General features: G+C 39.0%; 1 protein-coding gene across 1 annotated transcript in view; it reads left to right on the forward strand.

Annotated features, from left to right (window-relative positions):
* The window catches only part of SLC22A4 (solute carrier family 22 member 4), a 48,783-nt gene extending 31,290 nt beyond the window's left edge, over positions 1-17,493 (forward strand). The window contains exons 6-10 of the mRNA XM_061188145.1: positions 995-1,089; positions 9,323-9,537; positions 10,444-10,626; positions 12,752-12,887; positions 15,543-17,493. Of these exons, the coding sequence (XP_061044128.1) occupies positions 995-1,089; positions 9,323-9,537; positions 10,444-10,626; positions 12,752-12,887; positions 15,543-15,618 (705 nt within the window). The 3' untranslated portion in view covers positions 15,619-17,493. The remainder of the gene's footprint in view (positions 1-994; positions 1,090-9,322; positions 9,538-10,443; positions 10,627-12,751; positions 12,888-15,542) is intronic.
* The last annotated feature ends 10,312 nt before the right edge of the window (positions 17,494-27,805 follow it).

Genomic DNA, 27,805 nt, shown 5'->3' on the forward strand with positions numbered 1-27,805 from the left:
AGTAAAGGAAGGAAGCCCATCAACAGCGGTATGAAATTGTCACCAACCACTGACAGCTCACATTTTTTCCTCAATGGTGCAGTAATTATAGTAATAGTTAAAATGTATGGGGCATCTACCATGCTTCAAGTACTATGCTAAGATTTATATATATGATCTCATTTAATCTTGTCAACTCTTGATTATTATACCCATTTTACAGAGAGTTAAACTGAGGCTCATAGAGGATAAATAGTAACTTGCCCAAGGTCCCCTAGTTAACCCATGTGTGTTCGGACACTGAGACAACAACAGGAAAAGTATTAAAAGCAGATATGGACCTCAAGGCAGTTTGGGGCTATATGGCGCTACCCACTCAACAGGCCCTAAGGCTCAGTGTGATTAAGGTCACCCATAATGATGCCCATGAGTCAAGGCAAGGCTATATTAGCAGTCAGGCTTTATATAAAGAGACAGTGAAGCCAATGTTATATATTTTAAATTTATTTATTTATTTTATTTTATGGCTGTGTTGGGTCTTCGTTTTCTATGCGAGGGCTTCCTCTAGTTGCGGCGAGCGGGGGCCACTCTTCATCGCAGTGCGCGGGCCTCTCACTGTCGCGGCCTCTCTTGTGGCAGAGCACAAGCTCCAGACGCACAGGCTCAGTAGCTGTGGCTCACGGGCCTAGTTGCTCCGCGGCATGTGGGATCTTCCCAGACCAGGGCTCGAACCCGTGTCCCCTGCATTGGCAGGCAGACTCTCAACCACTGCGCCACCAGGGAAGCCCCTAATGTTATATATTTTAAAGGCTTCTGTCTAAAATGGGCCACAAACATTTTTAAACGTTATAATAAGCATCATAGATTTAGATGCCCTTATTCCCTGCAAATTCCAGACTTCTGAGCATGTTCAAAGTGACGTGAGACTTACATGCATAAGAATATACTGTCACAGCCAAAGATACTTCCTCACCACCTCTTAATCTCATGGTTGTGTGCATTACTTTAACAACAGGAGCTAACCCCCCTGAAGCAGCAGAAAGTTTTCATTCTGGACCTGTTCAGGACTCGGAATATTGGCATAATAACAATTATGTCCTTGCTGCTATGGTAAGTAATAAGAGATCTGGAAATGCGACATACAGAATGTAAATATACAACTGATTTTCTTTAATTCAAGGGACAAGGTCAAGGCCTGGGTCTTCCTGAGGCAAAATTAAAATTTTAGAATTCTAAGTTATTTGGAAAGGCTTCAATTTAATTCATGGAACTGGATACTGAAAAAAAATGTCACAGGGAACAATATTTAGGTCTGCAATACTGTAACCCACAGGGAAATGGTTCCCTGCTCCTCCTAGAGTTACTGGGATTAAAAGTAATGATGTCCCTGATGCCTGAAGCTGAGATGCTAATTCAGCTCCTGCTTCCAGAAGCTATACTGACAACTAATCAGTGAAGTTAGAATACGCTGAATCCTCACTGCCTGCATTGGAGTTTTGACAAGCTTTTTATACTTGCTCATACCAATCTACCAAGTGATTTTAAGGCCTAGAAATAATGAACTGACTTTGTAGGCAAGATTTAATAATGTATCTGCCAAGAAATTAGGAAGAAGACAAAAAGAACATGCCTACCCCATGATGGCGGCACAAAAAATGATGGTAATCAGAACAGGTAGAAGATTGTGGTGTGGAAAGATGCGGAGTTCACGTCTCCTCACAACTAGGGCGTCTGCCGGATGCTGGTGGGGGACCCCAATGCCCAAGGAGATGGGGAGAACCCCCAAGCGAACCGGTAGGACATGGGAGGACTGAGGTGGGGGGGGAGAAGTGGAGGCCGGACAGGACTGGCGCCCCTGAGGGGTGGCTCAGAGTGGGGGAGGGGTTCCCACGCCTGGAGGGACCCTCGGGGGCTTGGATCGGGGGGAGCACACCCAGCGTTTCCCCTGCCGAATTGGCCAGGGAAGTCTGCCCGGCTCTCAGGCCGGGTCCTACACTCTCAGAGGTCCCCTCCAGGCCGGGTTGGTCCTGGGGGTGTAGGAGGGAGGCTGGAAGAGAACAGGAGAGGCAGGTGGGAGGGGCCCTCCAGGATGGGAGGAGCAAGAGAGGAGCAGAGGGTATTTGCCCCACCCACTCGAGCCCAGGAAGCCTGCTGGTGGGTTCCCCCACCCTCTGAGACCAGAGGTGATGGGCACGCCTGAGCCCCTTCTGCTCTGTTGAGCCTAAGCCCCACCCCCACTGCCCCCCAGGGCCTTTTCCAGCCCTGTGGGTCCTAAGCATAGGCCCTGCCCACTGCCCAAACCTTGCCCCTGCTTAGGCCCTGCCCTCCACAGCCAAGGCCTTTTCCACCTTTTTTTTTTTCTCCATCTCTTTTTTAATATCATGATTCTGTTTTACCTTCCGGTTGTTGTTTCATCTATATTTTTATTTTTATATTTTTTCTAACATATCTGTCAGTTTCCTAGTCTAATTTTACTTTGTTATTGTTCTCCTTTTTTTTTTTTTTTTTTGGCCACCCCACGCAGCTTGCGGGATCTTGGTTCACGACTCAGGGGTCAGGCCAAAGCTCCTGTGGTGGGAGCTCCAAGTCCGAACCACTGGACAAACAGAGAACCTCAGCCCCCAGGGTATATTCATTGGAGTGAGGTCTCCTGGAGGTCCTCATCTCAGCACCAAGACCCAGCTCTACCCAACAGCCTACAAACTCCAGTGTTGGAAGCCTCAGGCCAAACAACCAGTAAGACAGGAACACAATCCCACTCATAAAAAAAAGGAAAAAAAATGAGACAGCAAAAAAATATGTCACAGACGAAGGAGCAAGGTAAAAACCTACAAGACCAAATAAATGAAGAGGAAATAGGCAATCTACCTGAAAAAGAATTCAGAGTAATGATAGTGAAGATGATCCAGAATCTCGGAAATAGAATGGAGGTATGGATTGAGAAAATACAAGAAATGTTTAACAAAGATCTAGAAGAACTAAAGAACAAACAAACAGAGATGAGCAACACCATAACTGAAATGAAAAATACACTAGAAGGAATCAATAACAGAATAACTGAGGCAGAAGAACAAATAAGTGAGCTAGAAGACAAAATGGTGGAAGTAACTGCCGAGGAGCAGAATAAAGAAAAAAGAATGAAAAGAATTGAAGACAATCTCAGAGACCTCTGGGACAACACTAAATGCACAAACATTCGAATTATAGGGGTCCCAGAAGAAGAAGAGAAAAAGAAACGGTCTGAGAAAATATTTGAAGAGATTATAGTGGAAAACTTCCCTAATGTGGGAAAGGAAATAGTCACCCGAGTCCAGGAAGTACAGAGAGTCCCATACAGGATAAATCCTAGGAGAAATACACCAAGACTCATATTAATCAAACTAACAAAAATTAAATTCAAAGAAAAAATATTAAAAGCAGCATGGGAAAAACAAAAAATAACATACAAAGGCATCCCCATAAGGTTATCAGCTGATTTTTCAGCAGAAACTCTGCAGGTCAGAAGGGAGTGGCAGGATATACTTAAAGTGATGAAAGACAAAAACCTACAACCAAGATTACTCTATCTGGCAAGGATCTCATTCAGATTCAACGGAGAAATCAAAAGCTTTTCAGACAAGCAAAAGCTAAGAGAATTCAGCACCACCAAACCAGCTTTACAACATATGCTAAAGAAACTTCTCTAGGAGGGAAGCACAGTGAAGAAAAAGACTCACAAAAACAAACTCAAAACAATTAAGAAAATGGTAATAGGAACATACATATCGATAATAACCTTGAATGTAAATGGATTAAATGCCCCAACCAAAAGACACAGACTGGCTGAATGGATACAAAAACAAGACCCGTATATATGCTGTCTACAAGAGACCCACTTCAGACCTAGGGACGCATACAGGCTGAAAGCAAAGGGATGGAAAAAGATATTCCATGCAAATGGAAATCAAAAGAAAGCTGGAGTAGCAATATTCATATCAGATAAGATAGACTTTAAAATAAAGACTGTTACAAGGGATAAGGAAGGACACTACATAATGATCAAGGGATCAATCCAAGAAGAAGATATAAAAATTATAAATGTTTATGCACCCAACATAGGAGCACCTCAATACATAAGGCAAATGCTAACAACCATGAAAGGGGAAATCGACAGTAACACAGTAAAAGTAGGGGACTTTAACACCCCATTTACACCAATGGACAGATCATCCAAACAGAAAATAAATAAGGAAACACAAGCTTTAAATGACACAACAGACCAGATAGATTTAATTGATACAGAACATTCAACCCTAAAGTGGCAGAATACACTTTCTTCTCAAGTGCACATGGAACATTCTCCAGGATAGATCACATCTTGGGTCACAAATCAAGCCTCGGAAAATTTAAGAAAACTGAAATCGTATCAAGCAGCTTTTCTGACCACAATGCTATGACACTGAAAATCAATTACAGGAAAAAAACTGTAAAAAACACAAATACATGGAGGCTAAACAGTATGCTACTAAATGACCAAGAGATCACTGAAGAAATCAAAAAAGAAATTAAAAGATACATAGAAACAAATGACAATGAAAACACGACGACCCAAAACCTATGGGATGCAGCAAAAGCAGTTCTAAGAGGGAAGTTTATAGCAATTCAATCTCACCTCAAGAAACAAGAAAAATCTCAAATAAACAATCTAACCCTACACCTAAAGCAACTAGAGAAAGAAGAACAAAGAAAATGCAAAGGCAGTGGAAGGAAAGAAATCATAAAGATCACAGCAGAAATAAATGAAATAGAAATGAAGAAAACAATAGCAAAGATCAATAAAACTAAAAGCTGGTTCTTTGAGAAGATAAACAAAATTGATAAACCCCCAGCCAGCCTCATCAAGAAAAAAGGGAGAGGATGCAAATCAATAAAATTAGAAATGAAAAAGGAGAAATCACAACTGACACCACAGAAATACAAAGGATTATAAGAGACTACTACAAACAACTATATGCCAATAAAATGGACAACCACAAAGAAATGGACAAATTCTTGGAAAGGTACAATTTTCCAAGACTGAACCAGGAAGAATTAGAAAATATACACAGACCTATCACAAGTAATGAAATTGAAACTGTAATTAAAAATCTTCCAACAAACAAAAGTCCAGGACCAGATGGCTTCACAGGCGAATTCTATCAAACATTTAGAGAAGAGCTAACATCAATCCTTCTCAAACTCTTCCAAAAAATTGCAGAGGGAGGAACACTCCCAAATTCATTCTGCAAAGCCACCATACCCTGATACCAAAACTAGAAAAAGATATCACAAAAAAAGAAAATTATAGACCAATATCACTGATGAACATAGATGCAAAAATCCTGAACAAAATACTAGCAAACAGAATCCAACAACATATTAAAAGGATCATACACCATGATCAAGTGGGATTTATCCCAGGGATGCAAGGATTCTCCAATATATGCAAATCAATCAATGTGATACACCATATCAACAAATTAAGGAGTAAAAACCATATGATCATCTCAACAGATGCAGAAAAAGCTTTTGACAAAATTCAACACCCATTTATGATAAAAACTCTCCAGAAAATGGGCATAGAGGGAACCTACCTCAACATAATAAAGGCCATATATGTCAAACCCACAGCAAACATCATACTCCATGGTGAAAAACTGAAAGCATTTCCACTAAGATCAGGAACAAGACAAGGATGTCCACTCTCACCACTCTTATTCAACACAGTTTTGGAAGTCCTAGCCATGGCAATCAGAGAAGAAAAAGAAATAAAAGGAATACAAATTGGAAAAGAAGAAGTAAAACTGTCACTGTTTGCAGATGACATGATACTATACATAGAAAATCCTAAAGGTGCCACCAGAAAACTACTAGAGCTAATCAATGAATTTGGTAAGGTTGCAGGATACAAAATTAATGCACAGAAATCTCTGGCATTCCTATACACTAACAACGAAAAATCAGAAAGAGAAATTAAGGAAACAATCCCATTTACCGTCACAACAAAAAGAATAAAATACCTAGGAATAAACCTGGCTAAGGAGGCAAAAGACTTGTACTCAGAAAACTATAAAACACTGATGAAAGAAATCAAAGATGACATAAACAGATGGAGAAATATACCATGTTCTTGGATTGGAAGAATCAATATTGTGAAAATGACTATACTACCCAAAGCAATCTACAGATTCAATGCAATCCCTATCAAACTACCAATGGCATTCTTCACAGAATTAGAACAAAAAATTTTACAATTCGTATGGAAACACAAAAGACCCTGAATAGCCAATGCAATCTTGAGAAGGAAAAACAGAGCTGGAGGAATCAGGCTCCCAGACTTCAAACTATACTACAAAGCTACAGTAATCAAGACAGTATGGTACTGGCACAAAAACAGAAATATAGATCAATGGTACAGGATAGAAAGCCCAGAGATAAACCCATGCACATATGGTCACCTAATTTACAACAAAGGCAGCAAGAACATACAATGGAGAAAAGACAGCATCTTCAATAAGTGGTGCTGGGAAAACTGGACAACTACATGTAAAAGAATGAAATTAGAACACTACCCAACACCATACACAAAAATAAACTCCAAATGGATTAAAGACCTAAATGTAAGACCAGACACTATAAAACCCTTAGAGGAAAACATAGGAAAAACACTCTTTGACATAAACCACAGCAAGATCTTTTTTGACCCACTTCCAAGATCTTTTTTGATTCCACTTCCTAGAGTAATGGAATAAAAAACAAAAGTAAACAAATGGGACCTAATGAAACTTAAAAGCTTTTGCACAGCAAAGGAAACCATAAACAAGATGAAAAGAGAACCCTTAGAATGGGAGAAAATATTTGCAAATTAAACGATGGACAAAGGATTAATCTCCAAAATATACAAACAGCTTATGGAGCTCAATATCAAAAAAACAAACAACCCAATTAAAAAATGGACGGAAGACCTAAATAGACATGTCACCAAAGAAGACATACAGATTGCCAAGAGGCACATGAAAAGATGCTCAACATCACTAATTATTAGAGAAATGCAAATCAAAACTGCAATGAGTTATCACCTCACACCGGTCAGAATGGCCATCATCAAGAAATCTAGAAACAATAAATGCTGGAAAGGGTGTGGTGAAAAGGGAACCCTCCTGCATTGTTGGTGGGAATGTAAATTGATACAACCACTATGGAGAATAGTATGGAGGTTCCGTAAAAATCTAAAAATAAAACTACCACATGACCCAGCAATCCCACTACTGGGCATATACCCTGAGAAAACCGTAATTCAAAAAGAGACATGCACCCCAATGTTCATTGCAGCACTATTTACAATAGCCAGGACATGGAACCAACCTAAATGTCCATCGACAGATGAATGGATAAAGAAGATGTGGCACATATATACAGTGGAATATTACTCAGCCATAAAAAGAAACGAAATTGAGTTATTTGTAGTGAGGAGGATGGACCTAGAGTCTGTCGTACAGAGTGAAGTAAGTCAGAAAGAGAAAAACGAATACTGTATGGTAACACATATATATGGAATCTAAAAAAAAAAAAAAAAATGGTACTGATGAACCTAATGGCAGGGCAGGAATAACGACGTAGACATGGAGACTGGACTTAAGGACATGGGGCGGGGAGGGGGAAGCTGGGGCAAAGTGAGAGTAGCATCAACATATATACACTACCGAATGTAAAATATGTAGCTAGTGGGAAGCAGCAGCATAGCACAGGGAGATCAGCTCCGTGCTTTGCGATGATCTAGAGGGGTGGGATAGGGAGGGTGGGAGGGAGGCTCAAGAGGGAGGGGATATGGGGATATATGTATGCATATGGCTGATTCACTTTGTTGGACAACAGAAACTAACACAGTATTGTGAAGCAATTATACTCCAGTAAAGATCTATTTAAAAAAAAAAAAAGATAACATAACATTAAATAAAAAAAAAAGAACTAGTAGGCTCCTGCTGCAGCTAGTCTAATTTTAGAGCCATCTTATATTGCACTTAGAAGTCATCAATGACAGAGTTTATGCCCCTGAATTAAGCAAGTGTGTCCTGGGCATGTGGCTTTCCTCACAGTAGGTCTCCTTAGTTCTTACATGTCAGCAGGTATCACTGATGCAAATGTACCTTGAGCAGTGGCACTACTGAGCCACTAACAAACTAGTCACTAGTTTTATCTAAGCTGCTCTTATTACCAAATGTGAAAAATCACTAAGATCCCAGAGCAATAAAGTTTCACTTTTTGTTTTGTTTTGGATTAGCCCTTGTGCTACCCAACCTAGTAGAGTATGTGTAAAAAGATCCGACACTGTTCCTGAAAACATTTTTCAGGTGTCCTCTGCTTTTCAGTCATGTTGATAGTAAGTGCATTTCTGCACAGAGGAGTTTACATACTGTAGTGTTTTTTCCACAGAGAAACTTTTATGTGGACGTTAACTATAATGACAGGATATGCAGTGTGCACTCCGTGATCCCTTTTATGGGACTTACACTTTTTTCCCTACGAAAGTGAGTTTTACTAAATCAATTGGCATTTACTATAAGTGGATCCCACAGTATTACCTATATTTCTTCTTCTCCTCCTCTTCCTCCCCCTCCCCTTCGCCTTCCTCTCCTTCTCCTTCTTATTCTTTGGAGGGAAGAATGAAATATGGATTTTATGTTCACTGATGTGACTGACATTCTTTCTTCAAATAATAGCTCTGAAGGAATGAGAATATACAAACTCTCCTATTGAAACTTGAAATTAACTAGATTAGGATAGGTATTCTTGAATATTGGTATATCTAGACTAGTGCTGTCCAATAGAACTTTCTGCAATGATGAAAATGTTTTATATCTTTTTTGTCCCTTATGGTAGCCACTAGCTGCATGTGGCCACTAAACAGTTGAAGTGTGGCTAGTGCCAAACTGAGGGACGAAATTTTAAATTTTATTTAATTTTAATTTATTTACTTTTTTTTTGGCCACGCTGGGTCTTAGTTGCAGCACGTGGGATCTTTGTTGCTGTGTGTGGGATCTTTAGTTGCGGCATGTGGGCTCTTAGTTGCAGCATGAGGGCTCTTAGTTGCAGCATTCGGGATCTAGTTCCCTGACCAGGGATCGAACCCGGGCCCCCTGCATTGAGAGCGCACGGTCTTAACCACTGGGCCACCAGGGAAGTCCCTAATTTATTTACTTTTAAATAGCCATATGTGGCTATTTGTAAGACAGCAACATCTAGACAATTTCCTGACCATCATGAAATTGTAAAGAGACTCAAGCCATCCTTTTGTCATTTTTGTCTTTTTTCTTTTGTCTTTCAGGATGCTAACCTCAGTAGGTTACTTTGCTCTGTCTCTCAACACTCCTAATTTATATGGAGATGCCTACCTGAACTGTTTCTTCTCTGCCTTGATCGAAGTTCCAGCTTACATTACAGCCTGGCTGCTACTTCGAACCCTACCCAGGCGTTATGTCATAGCTGGAGTACTGTTCTTGGGAGGAGGTGTGCTTCTCTTAATTCAGTTGGTACCTGCAGGTAAGAAGTTATCCAATATTAACAGCTTACCAGAAAAGATCCACACCTTGACCGGGCTAATTATTAGTCCCTGTTCCCTATTTATGCAGCCTTTACATCCTAAGTCATTCTTAAGTAAGTTATACAAGTGATAACTAACTCTGTGATTTCCCATGTTCAAAATTACTCCCTTCAAATAGAAGAGTTAACCTTAGAGAATCAGAAATCACCACCTGAAAAGGAAGAATAATGCTCCCAGTCATCCCCTTCACAGAAACATTCACCTAAACCCTCAAACCTCTTTCTCTGAGTCATAATCCCGATTCCCAATTTCTTGGTACTTCCTTGGTATTTTCAAACCTTCTCTCTGATGTGTATATTCAAGTGTTAGAGTTGGTAGTACATGCCAGTTCCAGTATAAATTCAGTGATTTTTATGGTCTGTAATCTTTAGGTAGTTAGAGAGCACATGAAAAGATATATGCTTCTCTTTTCCCCTTATGTCTAACTTTCTCATGTTGTTAAAATGTTAAGTCAACAGATTTTTGATATATAGTACTATGCATAGAAATATATATATCTTTATAATAATAAACAGGATAAAAATGATTGGTCCTTCTCTTCAAAGATTAAACTTAACTGTATTAACATGCTAACAACTGGCTATGAAACTGTTGTAATAAATAAAGGTGGACAAGGTCACAGAATGCATAAATGATCTAGAATAACAGAAGAGCGAAGCTCAAAGCAACCCTTCACGCTCCATCTTTGTCCATGTCCAATAGGTAAGGCTTTGAAGAGACTGTATAATTTGGGGAATATCTTTATATTATAAAACATTCCTATACAAGAAAAAGGACAATACAAGCAACTGTTAAGAAAGTATCACTTCTAAAACACCTCTGTTTACACTGGGTCTCTTTTCCAGATTACAACTTCTTGTCCATTGGTCTGGCCATGTTAGGAAAATTCGGGATCACCTCTGCCTTCTCCATGCTGTACATCTTCACTGCAGAGCTCTACCCAACCCTGGTCAGAAACATGGCTGTGGGGGTCACATCCATGGCCTCCAGAGTGGGCAGCATCATTGCTCCCTACTTTGTTTACCTTGGTGAGATGCTTCTTACCAGTCTATTCATTTTTTAAATATAAAAGTAATAGGTTTTCATTATGAAAAATGCAAACGGTGTAGAAAGTACTAGAAAAAGTACAAGTTCACCTCTACTCTCTTAGTTCCCCAAATTACAGCCCTCAGAGGAACTACTATTAACAGTTTGGTGAGTAGCCCTTCAGACATTTCATTTTGCACAACATATATATGTATGTATATTTTTTAAACACACAAAATGATATCATAAATATTGTTTCACAACTTTTTTTAAACTTAACATTGTATCAGAATATTTTGCCATATCCGTATATATAGCTCTTTTAGTTAGTACATAGACTTCCAATATATGTATACACATAATTTATTTAAGCAGGTTCATGGATGAACATTTAGGCCATTTCCAAGTTTTTGTTACTATACGTAACACTGCAGTGAACATTTCTCTACGCCCCCCACAGCCTTTGTATATTTGGATTAATGGATTGCTGGAGCAATTTAAAAATTTCATAGATATCACCAAATTGACCTCTAAATACTATACCAGTTTACAATCCAACTATCAGTATATGAGAGTGCCTGTTTCTCCATATCCTTACCAACAATGGGGATCATCCAATTTTTTAATCATTGATAGTCTGTTATGTGAAAAACGGATACCATTGTTGCTTTCATTTCCTTTTCTTCAATTATGAATGAGGTTGAGCATTTTTTCATATATTTATTGAAATTCTATTTATTTTTAAGAGATCTGACTGTTCATGTCTTTTCCCATCTTTCTAATGGTTCGTATCAACTTTAGATATTTGATTTTGGGAGCTCTTTGTAACTGAAAAATTAGCCCTTTGTATATATTTTATAAATATTCTTCCTAGTTTATTATTTCCATTTTGACTTAATGACTTTATTTGCATTGCCGGCAATTTTAGCTTTTATATGATCGAATTTATCAATCTGGAATAACACCACAGAGGGGCTTCAGTGGGATGTTCAGTGGATCTAGGATCTGGCACTCCAAGCCTAAACCTCATCAAGAACTCTACTGGCGAGAGATGTACACAGCTCCTTATTCTTCCTAGTCATCTATTGGTTACCTACTGGTTCAAACACACACACATACACATCCCCAAAGACATATGTGAATTCTCAGAAAAGGTATACTCTAAATCCTTACAGAGAGAGACATTTTCCACACAGCTGCCCTGAACACCTGAGAAAGTACATTATTATATAGAATGGTGTCGTTTCCCCTTTGTTCTTCCCTATACTTTCAAACCATGCTCATATGGTCTAATGGTGGACCACTGGTACATAAGAAATGGAGGAGTCTGAGAAAGAACTTTGTATTCCACAGAGTGGCTCCTGTTGGTGACACAGAGGCCTCAGAGAAGCTTCAAGATTGATATTTTTTTGTCAAATAAAATTCTTGGGTGTGTTATTCCTCTGTAATCTCTGTATGCAGAAGGGAAGCAAGATGAGGATCTATTATTCCCCTGTCTGAGTAACACCACATAAAGAAGAGGTGGAGTGGTTCTTCCAATTACGTGTAAAACCAAGACATATAAATGCTGCAAAAAGAAACCACAGTGCCTGACATTTATTGATTTAAATTGGATTGAATATATTACTTAGGTTCTTTTAAGAGTCTCACAGCTCTGTGGACCAAGCTTTCCACAGCAGCCTACTGGTTTGGGCAAAAGCAAAGGTCATATCAGTCATAACAGCCAGTAGCTGTCCCTGCAACATCCTGGTCAACCTCTTTCCCCTTGGTGTCCTCCCACCCCCCCATCTCCAATGACCTCTACCTTAAGAGGAGAACTTTGGTAGGCAAAAATTTCTATCAAAGGAACATTTATCACACATGATTAAGTAGTAGCTTAGAGAATGCCAGTTGACATGAAAGACCTTATGATAATGCAAAATTGAGTAGGTGAATGGTTATGGAAATTCGGAGGCAATGACATCTGCCAAGCAGAAACTGTGGTATTTTGCACACTTTTTTTCTTCTGTAAATATTCAGGTTTAAAACTGCTCTCAAATACTGTTTGCCACCTTTACAAAATGATTCTCAAGAGCATCTGGAGAAACCCTGTATCTAATTGATGTTCTTATGTCCTGTGCCTTACAGGTGCTTACAACAGAGTTCTGCCCTACATCCTCATGGGCAGCCTGACCGTCCTAATTGGAATCATCACTCTTTTCTTCCCTGAAAGTTTTGGAATGACTCTACCAGAGACCTTAGAGCAGATGCAGAAAGTGAAAGGGTAAGTGGAACTTTAAAAAATGATATCAAAATTCCTCAGAAAGAATAAACATGAAAGAATAAATAGGAAAATTCTGAAAAGAAAGTATAATAAGTGGAAAGTAGCTCCATCAGATAATAAAGCATATTATTAAGCAGTGGTAATTAAAACAGTATGATGGTGGTAGAAGAAAAGAAATCACTGGAATGGAATAGAGTTCAGAATTAAACTGAAGAAAATATGAGAATTCAGTGTGTGATAACAAGTAGCAATTCAAAATCAGTGGAGAAAATTTAGATTATTCAGTAAAAGGTGTTAGAACATTCAACTAGCCATTTTGGCTAAATAAAAAGCTTAAATCCTACTTCAAAATGCATCAGGATAAATTCCAGAAAGACTAAAAATTGAGACCTAAAAATATAAAGTGATAAATGTACCAGAAGAAAACATAAATATTTTTATAACCTTAGAGAAGGCCTTTCTGAGCATATTATGAAAAGCAAAGAGCCATAAAGGAGAAGATTGATATATCTGATTATGTAATTTTATAAATTGTTGGTACAGCAAAAACGAAACCATAAATTAGAACAAAGGTCAACAAACCGGGGGGAAAATATTTGCAACACACAATATAGACATAGAGTTAATAAATTTAAGATGCAAGAAACTCGTAGAGATCAATGGGAAAAAGACAAACAACTCAGAAAGAAAACTGGCAAAGGTCATGAACAAACAGTTTATAGAAAAGGAAATTTCAGTGGCAAATATATACATAAAAAAGAAATACTTGTCCACATTAATTAAAGCATAAAAAATGTCAATGTCATTTTTTGGCCTATGAGATTGTGCAAGGGTTTTCCTCCTGATATCAACCAATTCTGACACCAAATAGGTGTCCTATAATTTCATCCAGTTATGACTCTAATTACCCAGGGCTAGCATCAGACTCTACAGGTTAAAGGCTCACTCCCACAAGACAGCCTTCTCTTCAGATGCCAGCCACAAGAAATGGTTCCCCAAGGTTATCCACATTTCTGGCTATTGGGGAGGGGGAAATTTACCCTTTTACCTCTTTAAGGTCTTGTGGCTAAACTAATCATAAAATTGACACCAGTCAACAGGAGAAAAATAAACAAATTTTAATTCATTACACAGAGATCTCTCAGAAATAGGACCTAAGAAATGGCCAAAGCAGGCAGCTTTTACACTTTTTAGACAAAGAAACAATAAATTTGAGAGGAATTGACAGGACAAAGAAACTTAGGTTTGAGTGCTTAATTAGTAAGGAATTTAAGCAAAGTTTGGGCTTGTGTAGTAAATTAGTAAAGAAGTAACAAGTTTTGTTTATAGAGATTTCTTGGCCCAGCCCTGGAATTCCCTGTCTTTGGTAATAAGGGTGTCCTTCTACCTCCATATGCAGGGATTGCACCTTTCACATGAGGGATTTATTCCCTGCTTTCAGGGGCACAGAGGAGGCCAGAGTTTCCTTTTGCATCAGCTGCTTCACAAGCAACTTCAATTCAAAATAATCAATATGCCATTGTGGCAAATTTTGGGGCAGCCTGCCCTGAGCTCCAACATGTTCAGCTTGGCTACAAAGTCAGGTATTTCCACAACCCTCCTCTTCACATTCAGGAATTTGCTAGAATGACTCACAGAACTCAGGAAAACATTTTACTTACTATTACTGGTTTGTTATAAACAACAGAAATGAACAGCCAGGGGAAGATGTACACAGGGTGAGGTCCAGAAGGGTCCAGAGCACAGGAGTCTCCATTCCTGTGGAGTTGGGGAGCATCGCCATCCCGGCCCATGGATGTGTTGGCCAATTCAGAAGCTCTCTGAACCCCGGTGTTTAGGGGATTTTATGGAAGTTTCATCACATAGGCATGATCAATATTGATTTGACCTCAGCCCCTCTCCCCTCCCTGGAGGCTGGAGGATGGGCTTCTAGTCAAGGCTTGGTCTTTCTAGCAACCAGCCTCCATCGTGAAGCTATCTAGGGACCCACCGAGTCACCTCATTAGAATAAGAGGCAAGACACTATTACCCTTGTCACTCAGAAAATTACAAGGGATTTAGAAGCTCTATGTCAGGAACCAGGGACAAAAATCAAACATCCTTCTATGACATCATAGATGGGTAAACATTTAAAAGACTATTGGTATGGTAGGAGAAGTTTAGATTCTAGAGTGAAACTGCCTGGCCTCAAATCCCAAATCTACTGCACAAACTTGGGAAATTTGCTTACTTTTCACTAAACCTTAGTATTCCCATCTGTTATATGGAAATAGTTCATATGGCTTTTGTGATGTTATATAAGATAAAGTGTTTTTAGTGTGTAGCCATGATAAAAGTCTATATGTGAGTGGATTCTGATCCCAAACTGAACATGTATAGCGAAAGATGCCCATTTTTTATAAGCTGTTTCTTCTAATGATAAAACTACTTCAATATCAACTTTAACTTACCAAAAACTTCATGCTTACCACTCTATTCTTTCCTCAACAAAACTATAAAATCAGAGAATACTAGCTCTAGACTCTTGAGGTTCTTATTAGAGTTAAAATAATTACCTGTTCATTGACTGGAGAAATATTTTTCAGTGTCAGTTTGGCATTTTGAGGAGGGGAGTCTTAAATATTTAATTTTCTTTAGCACTTATCTTATTTTCAGGTTCAGATACAGGAAAAAAACAAAAGATTCAATGGAGAAAGAAGAAAATCCCAAAGTTCTAATAACTTCATTCTGATAAAATTCCCACCCTATTTGGTGAACTGAAAAACAGATCCGTAAGACTATGAAGACACTAAAGCCTTTCCTGATGAAATGGACTGACTATGAAGATTAACACTAAAATGGACCTTACTATTAAGAAATGCTTGTCATATGGCAAACTCTGGACCATGCTTACAGATAAGCTCCTTATTTTAAAAAACAAACCATTTCCAGAAAGTCCTCCGTACTAATTAATTCGATGAAATGGGTTTGTAGGATTTTTACAAAACGTGTTGGTCAAGGACTGGTAAATCCATATAAAGATTAACACGCATTTCCAAATACAAATACTACCCAAATTTTTTAAAAAGTCATTGAATTAACACAACTATCAGGCTTGGGTGTGTGTGTGTGAGTGAGTAAACCAGCACGTTCAAAATTACAGTAGTTTTTGAAGTGAACTCATACACTGCTGTAGCCAAATGATTATAAGGAGTATTCCTGTCCAGGAAATTTTATATACTCCTTTGAGAGGAATTGATGGCAGATATTAATAGCATTTTACAAGTGAAATGCAGCAAGAGATCAAGTAGCCTGGCTCAGATGGCCTGTCAGCCTTTAAGAAGGGAACCAAGGCAGATCCTAGCTACAATTTCAGCAGCTATGGCTCACAGCCTACTGAATGGTCCACATTTGTTGTGCTCTCTGTGAACACTTGACTAAGCTTTCTGTTCACTAAGACTGGCTTAAGAGACCTTTTTTTGGTAAATAGAGAATCAGGAAAACTGCAAACTAGTTAGATTGGTAGAGGTGGTTTGTGTGCCCCATAGCCAAGAGGGGTCAGCACCCAGGAAGAAGGCTGTCCAAGCCAAGAATCTGGAGAGCCTTTTAAAACAGTTCTTTCCCTTAATACATCCCTTCCTAAATCTGGTATGCAGTTGTATCCTCTTCAACCAGGGGTGCATCTGGTTCCAGGAATGAGCAAGGTAAAAGGTAAAAGCCACTAATGGGATAATGTATTAGCATAAACTCAGAAGATGAGTGTCAGCTCTGTGTCTCACCACATTTTAGGCATGCTGACATGATAACATAGCAAGAAGTTCGTCCTGGAGACCTGGGCAGCATGCTTTCACCAAGGGCGGCTCCTCTTGGAGCAGCACGTGACAAGCTACTGACCCTTTAACATATCAGTGCAATGGTGCACCTGTAGAATAGGCAGCCACTAGTTTTTAATATGCTGCTTGGTGGCATCATCTCCTAAAATTAATTATCCCCAAATGTAAATATTCACTATCTAAATATTTTTCAAAGGAACCTTTGATGTAACATCTTGGTAAACAATCCTTATTTCTTTAAGATCTTTATCTGGAACTTTTCTGATTAACTCAGAATTTTTCTTTATATTGCCATATTTCTAACATATATTTTATATCCTACTGACACATTGATCCCACCTTTTGATTGTTACTTTAAAATCCAGTAGAATATCTTAGAATAGTTTATGCTTTGTCATTGGGGACTCAGGTGCACAGCTTCATCCACCCAGCACCTTTATCTTCCCCATTGATGCAGCCTCTAGATCACCTTTCCATCTACCCTGCCAGACAGTAGCTGCCTGTCCTGCAAAGAGCAGGCCCTGCTGCCTTTCAGGAAGCGCTCCTTGAACTTCCTTCCCACCAGCAGCGACTGTTCACTCCTCTGTGCTCTTCTGGTACTTGTTACCTTCACTCAGTTGGACTCTTGTCTAGTTGTCCCCACTGACACACAACATGTCTGTAAGCCTCCGGGAGGCCAGGGACCTCACTTTGCTTATCTTTTTATTCCTTGCAGTGCTGCTTACTGTAGTGCTTTCTTGCATGTAACAGGCATTTGAGGATATTCATTTTAATTAAAACATTTTGTAACACTAGCGTGGTGAAAATGTTATGTTTGAAACATAGACACTTGAATTTTTAAACACCGAAGTATAAAATGCTCTTAAAGCTTTTTCTAAATATAAAAAGTAAGGATGTGGACTTCCCTGGTGGCGCAGTGGTTAAGAATCCACCTGCCAATGCAGGGGACATGGGTTCCATCCCTGGTTCAGGAAGATCTCACATGCCGCAGAGCAACTAAGCCCATGCGCCACAACTACTGAGCCTGCGCTCTAGAGCCTGCAAGCTACAACTACAGAGCCCGTGTGCCACAACTACTGAAGGCTGTGCACCTACAGCCCATGCTCCACAACAAGAGAAGCCACTGCAATGAGAAGCCCGCGCACCACAACAAAGAGTAGCCCCCCGCTCACCACAACTAGAGAAAGCCCGCGCACAGCAATGAAGACCCAACGCAGCCAAAATTTTAAAAAATTAAACTAAATTTTAAAAAAAAGTAAGGATGTGATAATTGCCTTTTACTGCTGTTTGTATGGGTGTTTTATATTTTATAATAGTAAGAGATGACTTTTTAAAATCTGTTTATAAAAAGGCAACAAGTATACAAATGAATTACCTCTTTGGTAGTTCAAAGACCAAGTAGGTCAATACATGCCAAAATAGTATTCGATTAAATTCAAGATATATTCCTGATTTTTAAAAACTACTTTTAAAATTAGGTCTACAAGGCAACTACCTGAACTTGCTTGTGAATATCAGTCTCAGACTGACAGCCAATGTTACACTGCATGTTAGAGTGTAACATGAAACACTGGAAGCATCCCATTAACAGTAGTTTTATGGATACATGTTTTAACATCTTTTCAACATTTTTGGGTAAGTTTTACTAACTATAATCATAATATAAAATATAGATAAGAAGTAAAACTATTAGAAAATAAACAAAATTATCAATATTACAAGGAACATATAATGATATTCTATTTTTAAAATCCAAGAGAATTAATTAAATCTAATACCTGAGAGTTTCAATTTAAGTGGAGTCATACAAGAAGTGTCCCTAAATCAGCAACTTTTTATGTACTAAAAATAACCAGCTAGAAAATATACTGGAAAAAACCAGGTTCCATTCCTAATAGTCATAAGAACATAAAATACCTAGAAGTAATCTCTAAACAGATGTACAGAACCTAAGTGAAAAAATTATTCCATTTAATTGAGTTGAGTGGAGACATGCCGTTCTTTTTTTTTAAATTTATTTATTTATTAGTTTTTTATTTTTGGCTGCGTTGGTTCTTCATTGCTGCACACTGGCTTTCTCTAGTTAGAGACATGCCATTCTTGAATGTGTAGAATGAATTCTGTGAACCTGCATTCTTACCAAATTAATTCACTATTTTAGTATAATTAAAATTAATATTTCAATGACATATTTTCAGAACTTAAAAAATAATTCTAAAGGGCATCTGAAAGAACAAATAGGCAAGACAGTCTAAGAAATTTTTGGAAAAGAAGAGTTGTAAGGTAAAATATTCCCTCAGATTTAAAAATACAAAGATAAATAGGAAGGCGAGAAACAGACCCAAATGTTTATAAAATTGTAACATATGATAAAGTGTATTACAAATTATCAAGAAAAGGATAAATTTTTCAAAACTAGTTCTGGGACAATTGATAAGCTGGGGAAAAATAGCATCTCACCATAAAACACATACCAAATTCTAAATGGATTAAAGATTCAAAAGTAATAAATAAATAAATAGATAAATAAATAAGCTGAAAGAAAATACAGGTGATTGTTTAATCTAAGGATGGATAGGGAATTAAAGATAAGGTAAAATAAATAGATTTTGCTATAAACTTAAAAAAATTTCTGTACACCAAAAATCTTAAAATTAACACAAATTGGCAAAATATTAACAAAAATATATTGGACACAGCATCCTTTCTGTTTATGCATCAATTTAAAAGTACCAGCTGAGGGAGATGTAAGAGGGAAGAGATATGGCAACATATGTATATGTGTAACTGATTCACTTTGTTGTAAAGCAGAAGCTAGCACACCATTGTAAAGCAATTATACTTCAATAAAGATGTTTAAAAAAAAAAAAAAAAAAAAAGTACCAGCTAACACTCCAGTTAAAGCAAATAGTAAGACGGTTAAGTGCATCTTTGGAGACCATTGTTCCCGGGCCTAATTCTGGGTCTGTCATTTATCAGCTGTGTAGCCTTGAGCAAGTTATACAGGCATACCTTGTTTTATTGTGCTTTGCTTTATTTGCGCTTCACTGATACTGCATTTTTTACAAATTGAGGTTTGTGGCAACCTTGCACTTTCGGATGATGTTTAGCATTTTTTAGCAATAAAGTATTTTTTTAAATAAATTTATTTATTTTATTTTTGGCTGCGTTGGGTCTTCGTTGCTGCGCGCGGGCTTTCTCTAGTTGCGCGAGCGGGGGCTAGGGGCTACTCTTCGTTGCAGTGCGTGGGCTTCTCATCGCAGTGGCTTCTCTTGTTGCAGAGCACGGGCTCTAGGCACGTGGACTTCAGTAGCTGTGGCTCACGGGCTCTAGACCTCAGGCTCAGTAGTTGTGGTGCAGGGTCTTAGTTGCTCCGCGGCATGTGGGATCTTCCTAGACCAGGGCTCGAACCCTGGCCCCCTGCATTGGCAGGCAGATTCTCAACCACTGCGCCACCACGGAAGCCCCAGCAATAAAGTATTTTTAAATTAAGGTTTGTACATTGGTTTTGTCTTTTTTTTTTTTTTAAGACACAATGCTATTGCACACTTAACAGAATGCAGTATAGTGTAAACATAATTTTTATATGCACTGGGAAACCAAAAAATTCCACCACTGTGGAAAACCACTGTGATATTACGGTGGTCTGGAACTGGACCCGCAATATCTCCGGGATATGCCTGAGTCTTCCTAAATCTCAGCCTCTTCATCTGTAAAAGGAGGCTAAGCAGTTCCATGGGGTGATTGTGGGGAGTACACGAGATAATGCATATATTTAGTCTAGGTGCCTAGCAGACTTAGATGTTTTCCTCTATCTCACATCTCACTGAACTCAAAAGTTAATCATTATAATCAACTTCCTTGCTCCCTTTCTTAATCCACCTTACTCTATCAGGCAAACTGCAAGGCTGGTTAAATCCAGCCCCCCTCCTACTTCCACCGGTACCTGCACAGCTAGATGTAGCTGTGAAAAAATATGCAAAACATGCTGACTGGTTTCATTTTAAATTAATCATCAGTCATCAAGAGGAACCTTACTGCTGACTGACAGTCATGCTCCACTGCCCTGGTCCATTCTCCATTCTTAATGACCTTTCTCTTCAGAACTCTAATATCTCCTCCCCCATGCTCACCCTCAGCTGTGCCTTTGCTTCCTATTTCACTTAAGCTCTTACCATCTTAATCCACCAACCTAACTGCATTTGTACCCATACACTCTGTCTTTTCTCCTATTACTTGAGATAAATGGTCTCTGCTCCTAGCACAAAATTCTCTGTCTCTCTCTCTGTGTGTGTGTTTCTGCACTTGGTGCCCTCACCCCCTTCCTTATCTACTCAAGGACATTGCTCCAGCAATTAATTCCCTTGTCTGCCCCATGATCAATCTATCAATCTTTTCTCTCTCTACTGGATCTTCTTCATTCAGCGTGCAAACACGCTGGTATTTCTACAATGCTGAAAAAGCTCTCCCTTGACCCCACTTCTGCCTTCAGCTACTGCCCCATCTTTCCCTATCCCTTTACAGCAAAACTCCTCAAAAGAGAGCTCTATATTTGCTACTGCTAGTTTTTTTCTTCCAATTTTCTCTTGAGCCCACTACAATGAAGTTTTAGCCCCCGCCTCTTCACCAGAGCAGCTTTTATCAAGGTCCCCAATGGCTTGCATGTTTTGAACTGAACGGTCAATTCATAGTCCTCATCTTACCTGTCCTCTCAAGGGATCAGACAAACTGATTTCTCTTTCCTTGAAATGTTTTCTGGATACCACATTTGCTTGGTTTTCCTCTTACTTTGTTGACTGTTCCTTCACAATTTCCTTTGCTGGTACTTCCTCATCTCCTCTACTGCTAACCATTAGAGTGCCCAGAATTTAGTCTTTGGTCCTCTTCCTTTTTTTTTTTAAACCCAATCTTATGATTTTAAATACCATTTCTGTATTAACAACCACCAAATATATAGCGAGCTTAACTCCAGGCTCACACACCAATTCAATATCCTCATGGATATCTAATGGGAATCTCAAACTTAATATGTCCAAATTAGTTTGTGCTCTTAATCTCCCCCACCTCCACTCCACATCTGCTTTTCCTGAAGTCTTCCCTGTCTCAGTAAGGGGCAACTCCATTTTTCCAATTGCTTTTTCTCTCATACCCCACATCCAATCTGTCAATAAAGTCTTTGGCCATAATTTCAACATACCTAGAATCTAGATTCTGTTAGCTTCCTAACTGGTCCCTCCTCCTTAATCCTGCTCCTGCCCTCCTTCAGTCTCTTTGTCCTGACCTTACCCATTCCTGCTTCATTTTTCTCCATAGTTCTTATCACTCTCTGACATCCTAATTTACTTCTTCACTTTGCATTCTTCTCTTTCCTCATGGAGCTCACATTCCATGAGGAGCACTTCTGTATCCTCAGCTGTTAGAACAGTGCTTGACACATAGTAGGTACTCAATAAATATTTGTTGGAAAAAATGGATGAATGTATTATTATTATCATTATTATAGTTAAATGGGCAAAAGGAATTATTAGTTTTCAAACAAGAAAACATTGGCCGGCCAATAAACATACCAAAAAAAGTGTTCTTGCTTCACAAGTGAAGTGACAATGTGATGCCATTTTCCATGTAACACATTAACGAAGATTATAGAATGACTGTTTTCGATATTGAGTATGATGAGATACACTCTCATATTCTTCTGGTGGGAATGTAAACTGGTTTATTTTTTCTAGAAAACAAATGGTGAAGTGTTTCCAGAGCCTTAAAATGGTTGGATTTTTTTTTGATGTAGTAACTCAAAAACTAAGAAATAATCAGAGATATATGAAATATTTATGCACATAGATGTTTATTGAAGCATTATTTGAGATCTTAAAAAATTAAGTATGGGCTAACAAAGGAGGTGAAAGACTTGTACACTGAAAATATGAAACATTGCTAAAAGAAATCAAAGAAGATACAAATAAATGGAAAGACATCCCATGCTTATGGATTGGAAGACTCAAATGTCATTGAAATGTCCATAGTAACCAAACCAATCTACAGATTCAATTCAATCTCTATCAAAATCCCAATGGCATTTTTTGCAGAACTAGGAAAAAACCATCCTAAAGTTCATACGGAATCTTAAGGAACCCTGAATAGCCAAAACAATCTTGAAAAAGAAGAAAACAGCTGGAGGCCTCTCACTTCCTGGTTTCAAAAGTAATACTACAGGGACTTCCCTCATGGTGCAGTGGTTAAGAATCCACCTGCCAAAGCAGGGGACATGGGTTCGATCCCTGGTCCGGGAAGATCCCACATGCCACGGAGCAACTAAGCCCATGTGCCACAACTACGGACGGAGCCTGCGCTCTAGAGGCCGTGAGCCACAACTACTGAAGCCCACGTGCCACAGCTACTGAAGCCCGCGTGCCTAGAGCCTGTGCTCTGCAACAAGAGAAGCCACCACAATGAGAAGCCTGCACACCGCAACGAAGAGTAGCCCCAGCTTGCCACAACTAGAGAAAAGCCTGCGTGCAACAACGAAGACCCAACGCAGCCAAAAATTTAAAAATAAATTTAAAAAAAAATTTTTTTTAAAGTAATACTACAAACCAACAGTAATCAAGACAGTGTGGTACTGGCATAAAGTCAGATATATGAACTAATGGAGCAGAATAGAGAGCCCAGAAATAAACCCTTGCATATATGGCCAAGTGATTTTCAACAAGCATTCCAAGACTACACAATGGAGAAAGGACAGTCTCTTCAACAAATTTTTTTTAAAAACTGGATATTCACGTGCAAAAGAATGAAATTGGACCCATACCTTATACCATATACAAAAATTAACTCAAAACAGACCTAAGCGTAAGACCTAAAACTATAAAACTCTGAGAAGAAAAGCTTCCGGACATTGAATTTGGCAATAATTTCTTGGCTATGACACCAAAGCACTGGTGACAAAAGCGAAAACAGACAAATAGGACTACATCAAACTTAAAAACTTTTGAGTGTCAAACACCAAAACAAAAAGCAACCTATGGAATGAGAGAAAATATTTGCAAATCATATATGTGATAAAGGGTTAATATCCAGAATACAAAAAGAACTTCTACAACTCAACAACAAAAACCAAATAACCTGATTTTAAAATGGGCAAAGGAATTGAATAGACAATTCTCCAAAGAAGATATAAAAATGGCCAGCATGCATATGTGAGGCTCATCATCACTAATCATTAAAGAAATGCAAATCAAAACCACAATGAGGTACCATCTCATGCCCATTAGGATGGCTGCTATCAAAAGAACAGAAAACACATATTGGTAAGGATGTGGAGAAATTGGAATCCTCGTGCACCTTTCGTGAAAATGTAAGATGGTACAGCCATTATGGAAAACAGTACAGAGGTTCCTCAAAAAATTAAAAAATAGAATTATCATATGATCCATCAATCCCACTTCTGGGTATATATCCAAAATAATTCAAAGCAGGATTTCAAAGAGCTATTTGCACACCCACGTTCATTACAGCATTATTCACAATAGCAAAGAACTGGAAGTAGCCCAAATGTCCATCTACAGATGAGTGGACAAATAAAGTGTGGTTTATACATACAATGGAATGTTATGAAGCCTTAAAAAAGGAGGAACCTCAAGGACATTATGCTAAGTGAAATAAGCCAGTCACAAAAGGACAAATTTTGTATGATTCCACTAATAGGAAGTATCTAAAACAGTCAAAATCATAGAAACAGAAATTAGAAAGATGATTACCAAGGGTGGGGGGAGAGGGGAAAAGGGAGGAGGAGGAGTTAGTGCTTAGTGCATTTTGGTTTTGCAAGATGAAAAAGTTCTAGAGATCTGTACACAACAATGTAAATATATTTAATACTATGGGACTGTACATTTAAAAATTGGTAAGATGGGGACTTCCCTGGTGGTGTAGTGGTTAAGACTCTGAGCTCCCAATGCAGGGGGCCCGGGTTCCATCCCTGGTCAGGCAACTAGATCCCACATGCATGCTGCAACTAAGAGTTCGTATGCCACAACTAAGGAACAGGCAAGCTGCAACTAAGGAGGCTGTGAGCTGCAACTAAGGAGCCCGCCTGCCATAACTAAGACCCAGTGCAACCAAATAAATTTTTAAAAAATTGGTAAGATGGTAAAATTTAATTTTTTTATCACAATTTTAAAAGCTAGTATGGAAATAGTTAAATAAATAATGGTGTGTTTTTATGAAAGAATATTATTCAGCCTTTAAAAACAGTGTTTAAGAATTATTTTTAATAACACAATACTTGTGATATAATGCAAGTATTTTTAGAAGTATACAATAGTATTGACCAAATAATGAACGCATGCATGAATAAACTATGTTTAAAAGGCATGAAAAAAAAACTAGAAGGAAATATCTCAAGGTATTAATAGTAGGTATGTTTGGATGGGGGATTATAGATGACTTCTATTTTAGTTTCTTTTCTGTAGTTTTCCATACTTTATAATTGTTTCACAAATAACATATATTATTTTTATAATCATATAGAAGTTAAAATATTAAAATTTTTTATTTTTTATTTTTATTTTATTGAGTGTCAACTCAATAAAAGTTTTTCTTTTTAAACTTCTATGTGATTATAAAGTGCAAAGTCCTGGGAAGCAAAGATGAAGAACATGAAGAATGTAAAATCGGAGCTCTCCATGGGCTCAGTCTAGCCAGATTATAAACTCTTTCCTTTGTGGCCTCAGCAACTAGCTCAGTGCCCCGACCTGGAGCTGAGCTCTGTGGAGCTGATAGCCAGGTCAAAGTTATTTTCTCCCATCCAGACCTGGGCATTTTTCTCTCTCCTCTCACTCTGCTTGAACAGCAGTTACCTCTACCCTTTTAGACCAAGTCAAACTTGCTCTGCTGAGGTGAATTACCTTACCACGAGGTTATATTTAACAGACTGCTGAACGGGTCGTAAAAAATTATGAGGATTTGAACTATCATCAGCCAGTGCCTCTGCGTTGGCACAGAAACATCTGAAACCTGATTTTGAGAACCTGGAAACCATCTCTCTCCAACACTGCAAATTTAATCCCTTTTGTCAAATACTTTCATTCTGACTCCCCTCTGTGCTCCCTGTCCCTGCATAGCCCACTGCCTCACCCTCCCACTGTTTACTTCCCTGCTACTGTGTCCTCTGAAACCCCCACTCCATTGCGAACAGACAGCTTTCCTCCATCAAGAATATCCCTGGTTGCTCTCTCCATGTCCTCGCCTTGACAGAGATACAGCTTCCCCTGAGCACTCCACTTCCTCGTGGTCCTGTCTCTCAAAGGGAGGCTCTTTCTTTTCCACTTCCTTGAACTTCAAAGCCAGGTAAGGTCTCAGTATTTTCTTTGTTCCCCACCATAACTCCTTCACTTTCCCATATATAAAATGTCTCCTTTGAGGTTTATGCTGTGCCCTTCTGGTTGCTGTTACCAACAATCTGCCAGTTGTTTATCCACATTCTGTGAGTTCTCTGGAACCTGACCTGAGGTATTGATTACTTTTGTGCTCAGGGTGATGAGTAATCCTACACCACGTCCTCATAGTACTTGACCTTTACCAGTTCTATAATCCCTCCCTGTCAAGGACACACCCTGGGCCCCTCCCAATCCCCGCCCCCCCCGCCCCCCCCATCAGTCACAACAACTCCACTTCATTCCAGAACCTTTTATTTTCCTCACAACCCTTTAGCTGTGACCTTGACATCCTTTCCTTTCCCTTCCAGTTTATACCTCACGATCCCCTCGATTCACTCACACCACTACCCTAGTCCTTTTGTTTACTAATCTTGCAAAATCTAAGCCCAAGATAAGTCAAACCATTTTACTTTTCACTCTCAATCTGCTCCTGAATTAAGATAGAAGTGAAGGAGGATCATTGATGGATTGGAGGAACATGTGGGTTGGGGGAGTGACAAGTGGGGTGAAAGTCCAGCTATGATTGAAAAGGTAAATTTGTAGAGACAACAATTCACATGGTTGTGTGACCTTCTCTAGTGTTGCAGGACAGGGGTGAAATGCACAAACGGTTGGATTTGGGGATTTGCAGTACAGGTGAGCAGAATGACAAGACAATGGAGGAACTGAGAGTGAAGCAAAGGACTGTAATATCTAGATTGAAGATGAAAGGGAATAAAAACATGACAACTTCTTTTTTTTTTTTTGGCTGCGTTGGGTCTTCGTTGCTGTGTGTGGGCTTTCTCATCACTTCTGTGGCGAGCGGGGGCTACTCTTCGTTGCAGTGCACGGGCTTCTCATTGCGGTGGCTTCTCTTGTTGCAGAGCACTGGCTCTAGGCGTGTGCACTTTAGTAGTTGCAGCACGCGGGCTCAGTAGTTGTGGCGCACGGGCTTAGTTGCTCTGCGGCATGTGGGATCTTCCCGGACCAGGGATCGAACCTGTGTCCCCTTCACTGGTAGGCGGATTCTTAACCACTGCGCCACCAGGGAAGTCCCCAAAACGTGACAACTTCTGTTGATTCTAGTATACCATGTCCATCAACCTTCTTTCCCTTTTTTTGGTGTATGAGAACCTGGCACAGTGTTAAGATCCAGAGTGTTCAAAAGAAGAAACTGCAGATCAGCCTACCTAATGTGGTAGGATCAGTACCATCTTTCTTGGGCCATTCACCGCCAACAAAGACGTGACCATGGTGATATGAAACCTAAGGAGACTGAATGTAGTCAGTTGGTAAGGGCCGAGGGCTAGATTTCATTTTTCAGAACAATGAGATTAATAATTAATAGTGTAGGCTTGAGGCAGACCAACCAGAGTTTTAATTTGGCCCTGCCACATACTTAGTATAATCACTGGGTAAATTACTTACTTCGGTTTTCTCATCTGTAAAGTGAGGACAATAAGAATATCTTATACAGCTGTTGTGAGGACTAAATGATGTCTTGGGCTATTGTTAGTATTATTATTGTAATAATACAATAGCAGAGAGGGTGATACTTTCCCAGGAATTTCTAATTTCTAACCTGGCATCTAGCTCAGAAGATTAAGGTATTCAATAACTTATATTATCCAAATTTAACTCAGTCAAAACCTTCTGATATTTTCCTATGGAATCTTACTCCAGTATGACTGTA

This window comes from Eubalaena glacialis, chromosome 4, assembly GCF_028564815.1.
Source record: "Eubalaena glacialis isolate mEubGla1 chromosome 4, mEubGla1.1.hap2.+ XY, whole genome shotgun sequence".
Taxonomy (NCBI): domain Eukaryota; kingdom Metazoa; phylum Chordata; class Mammalia; order Artiodactyla; family Balaenidae; genus Eubalaena; species Eubalaena glacialis.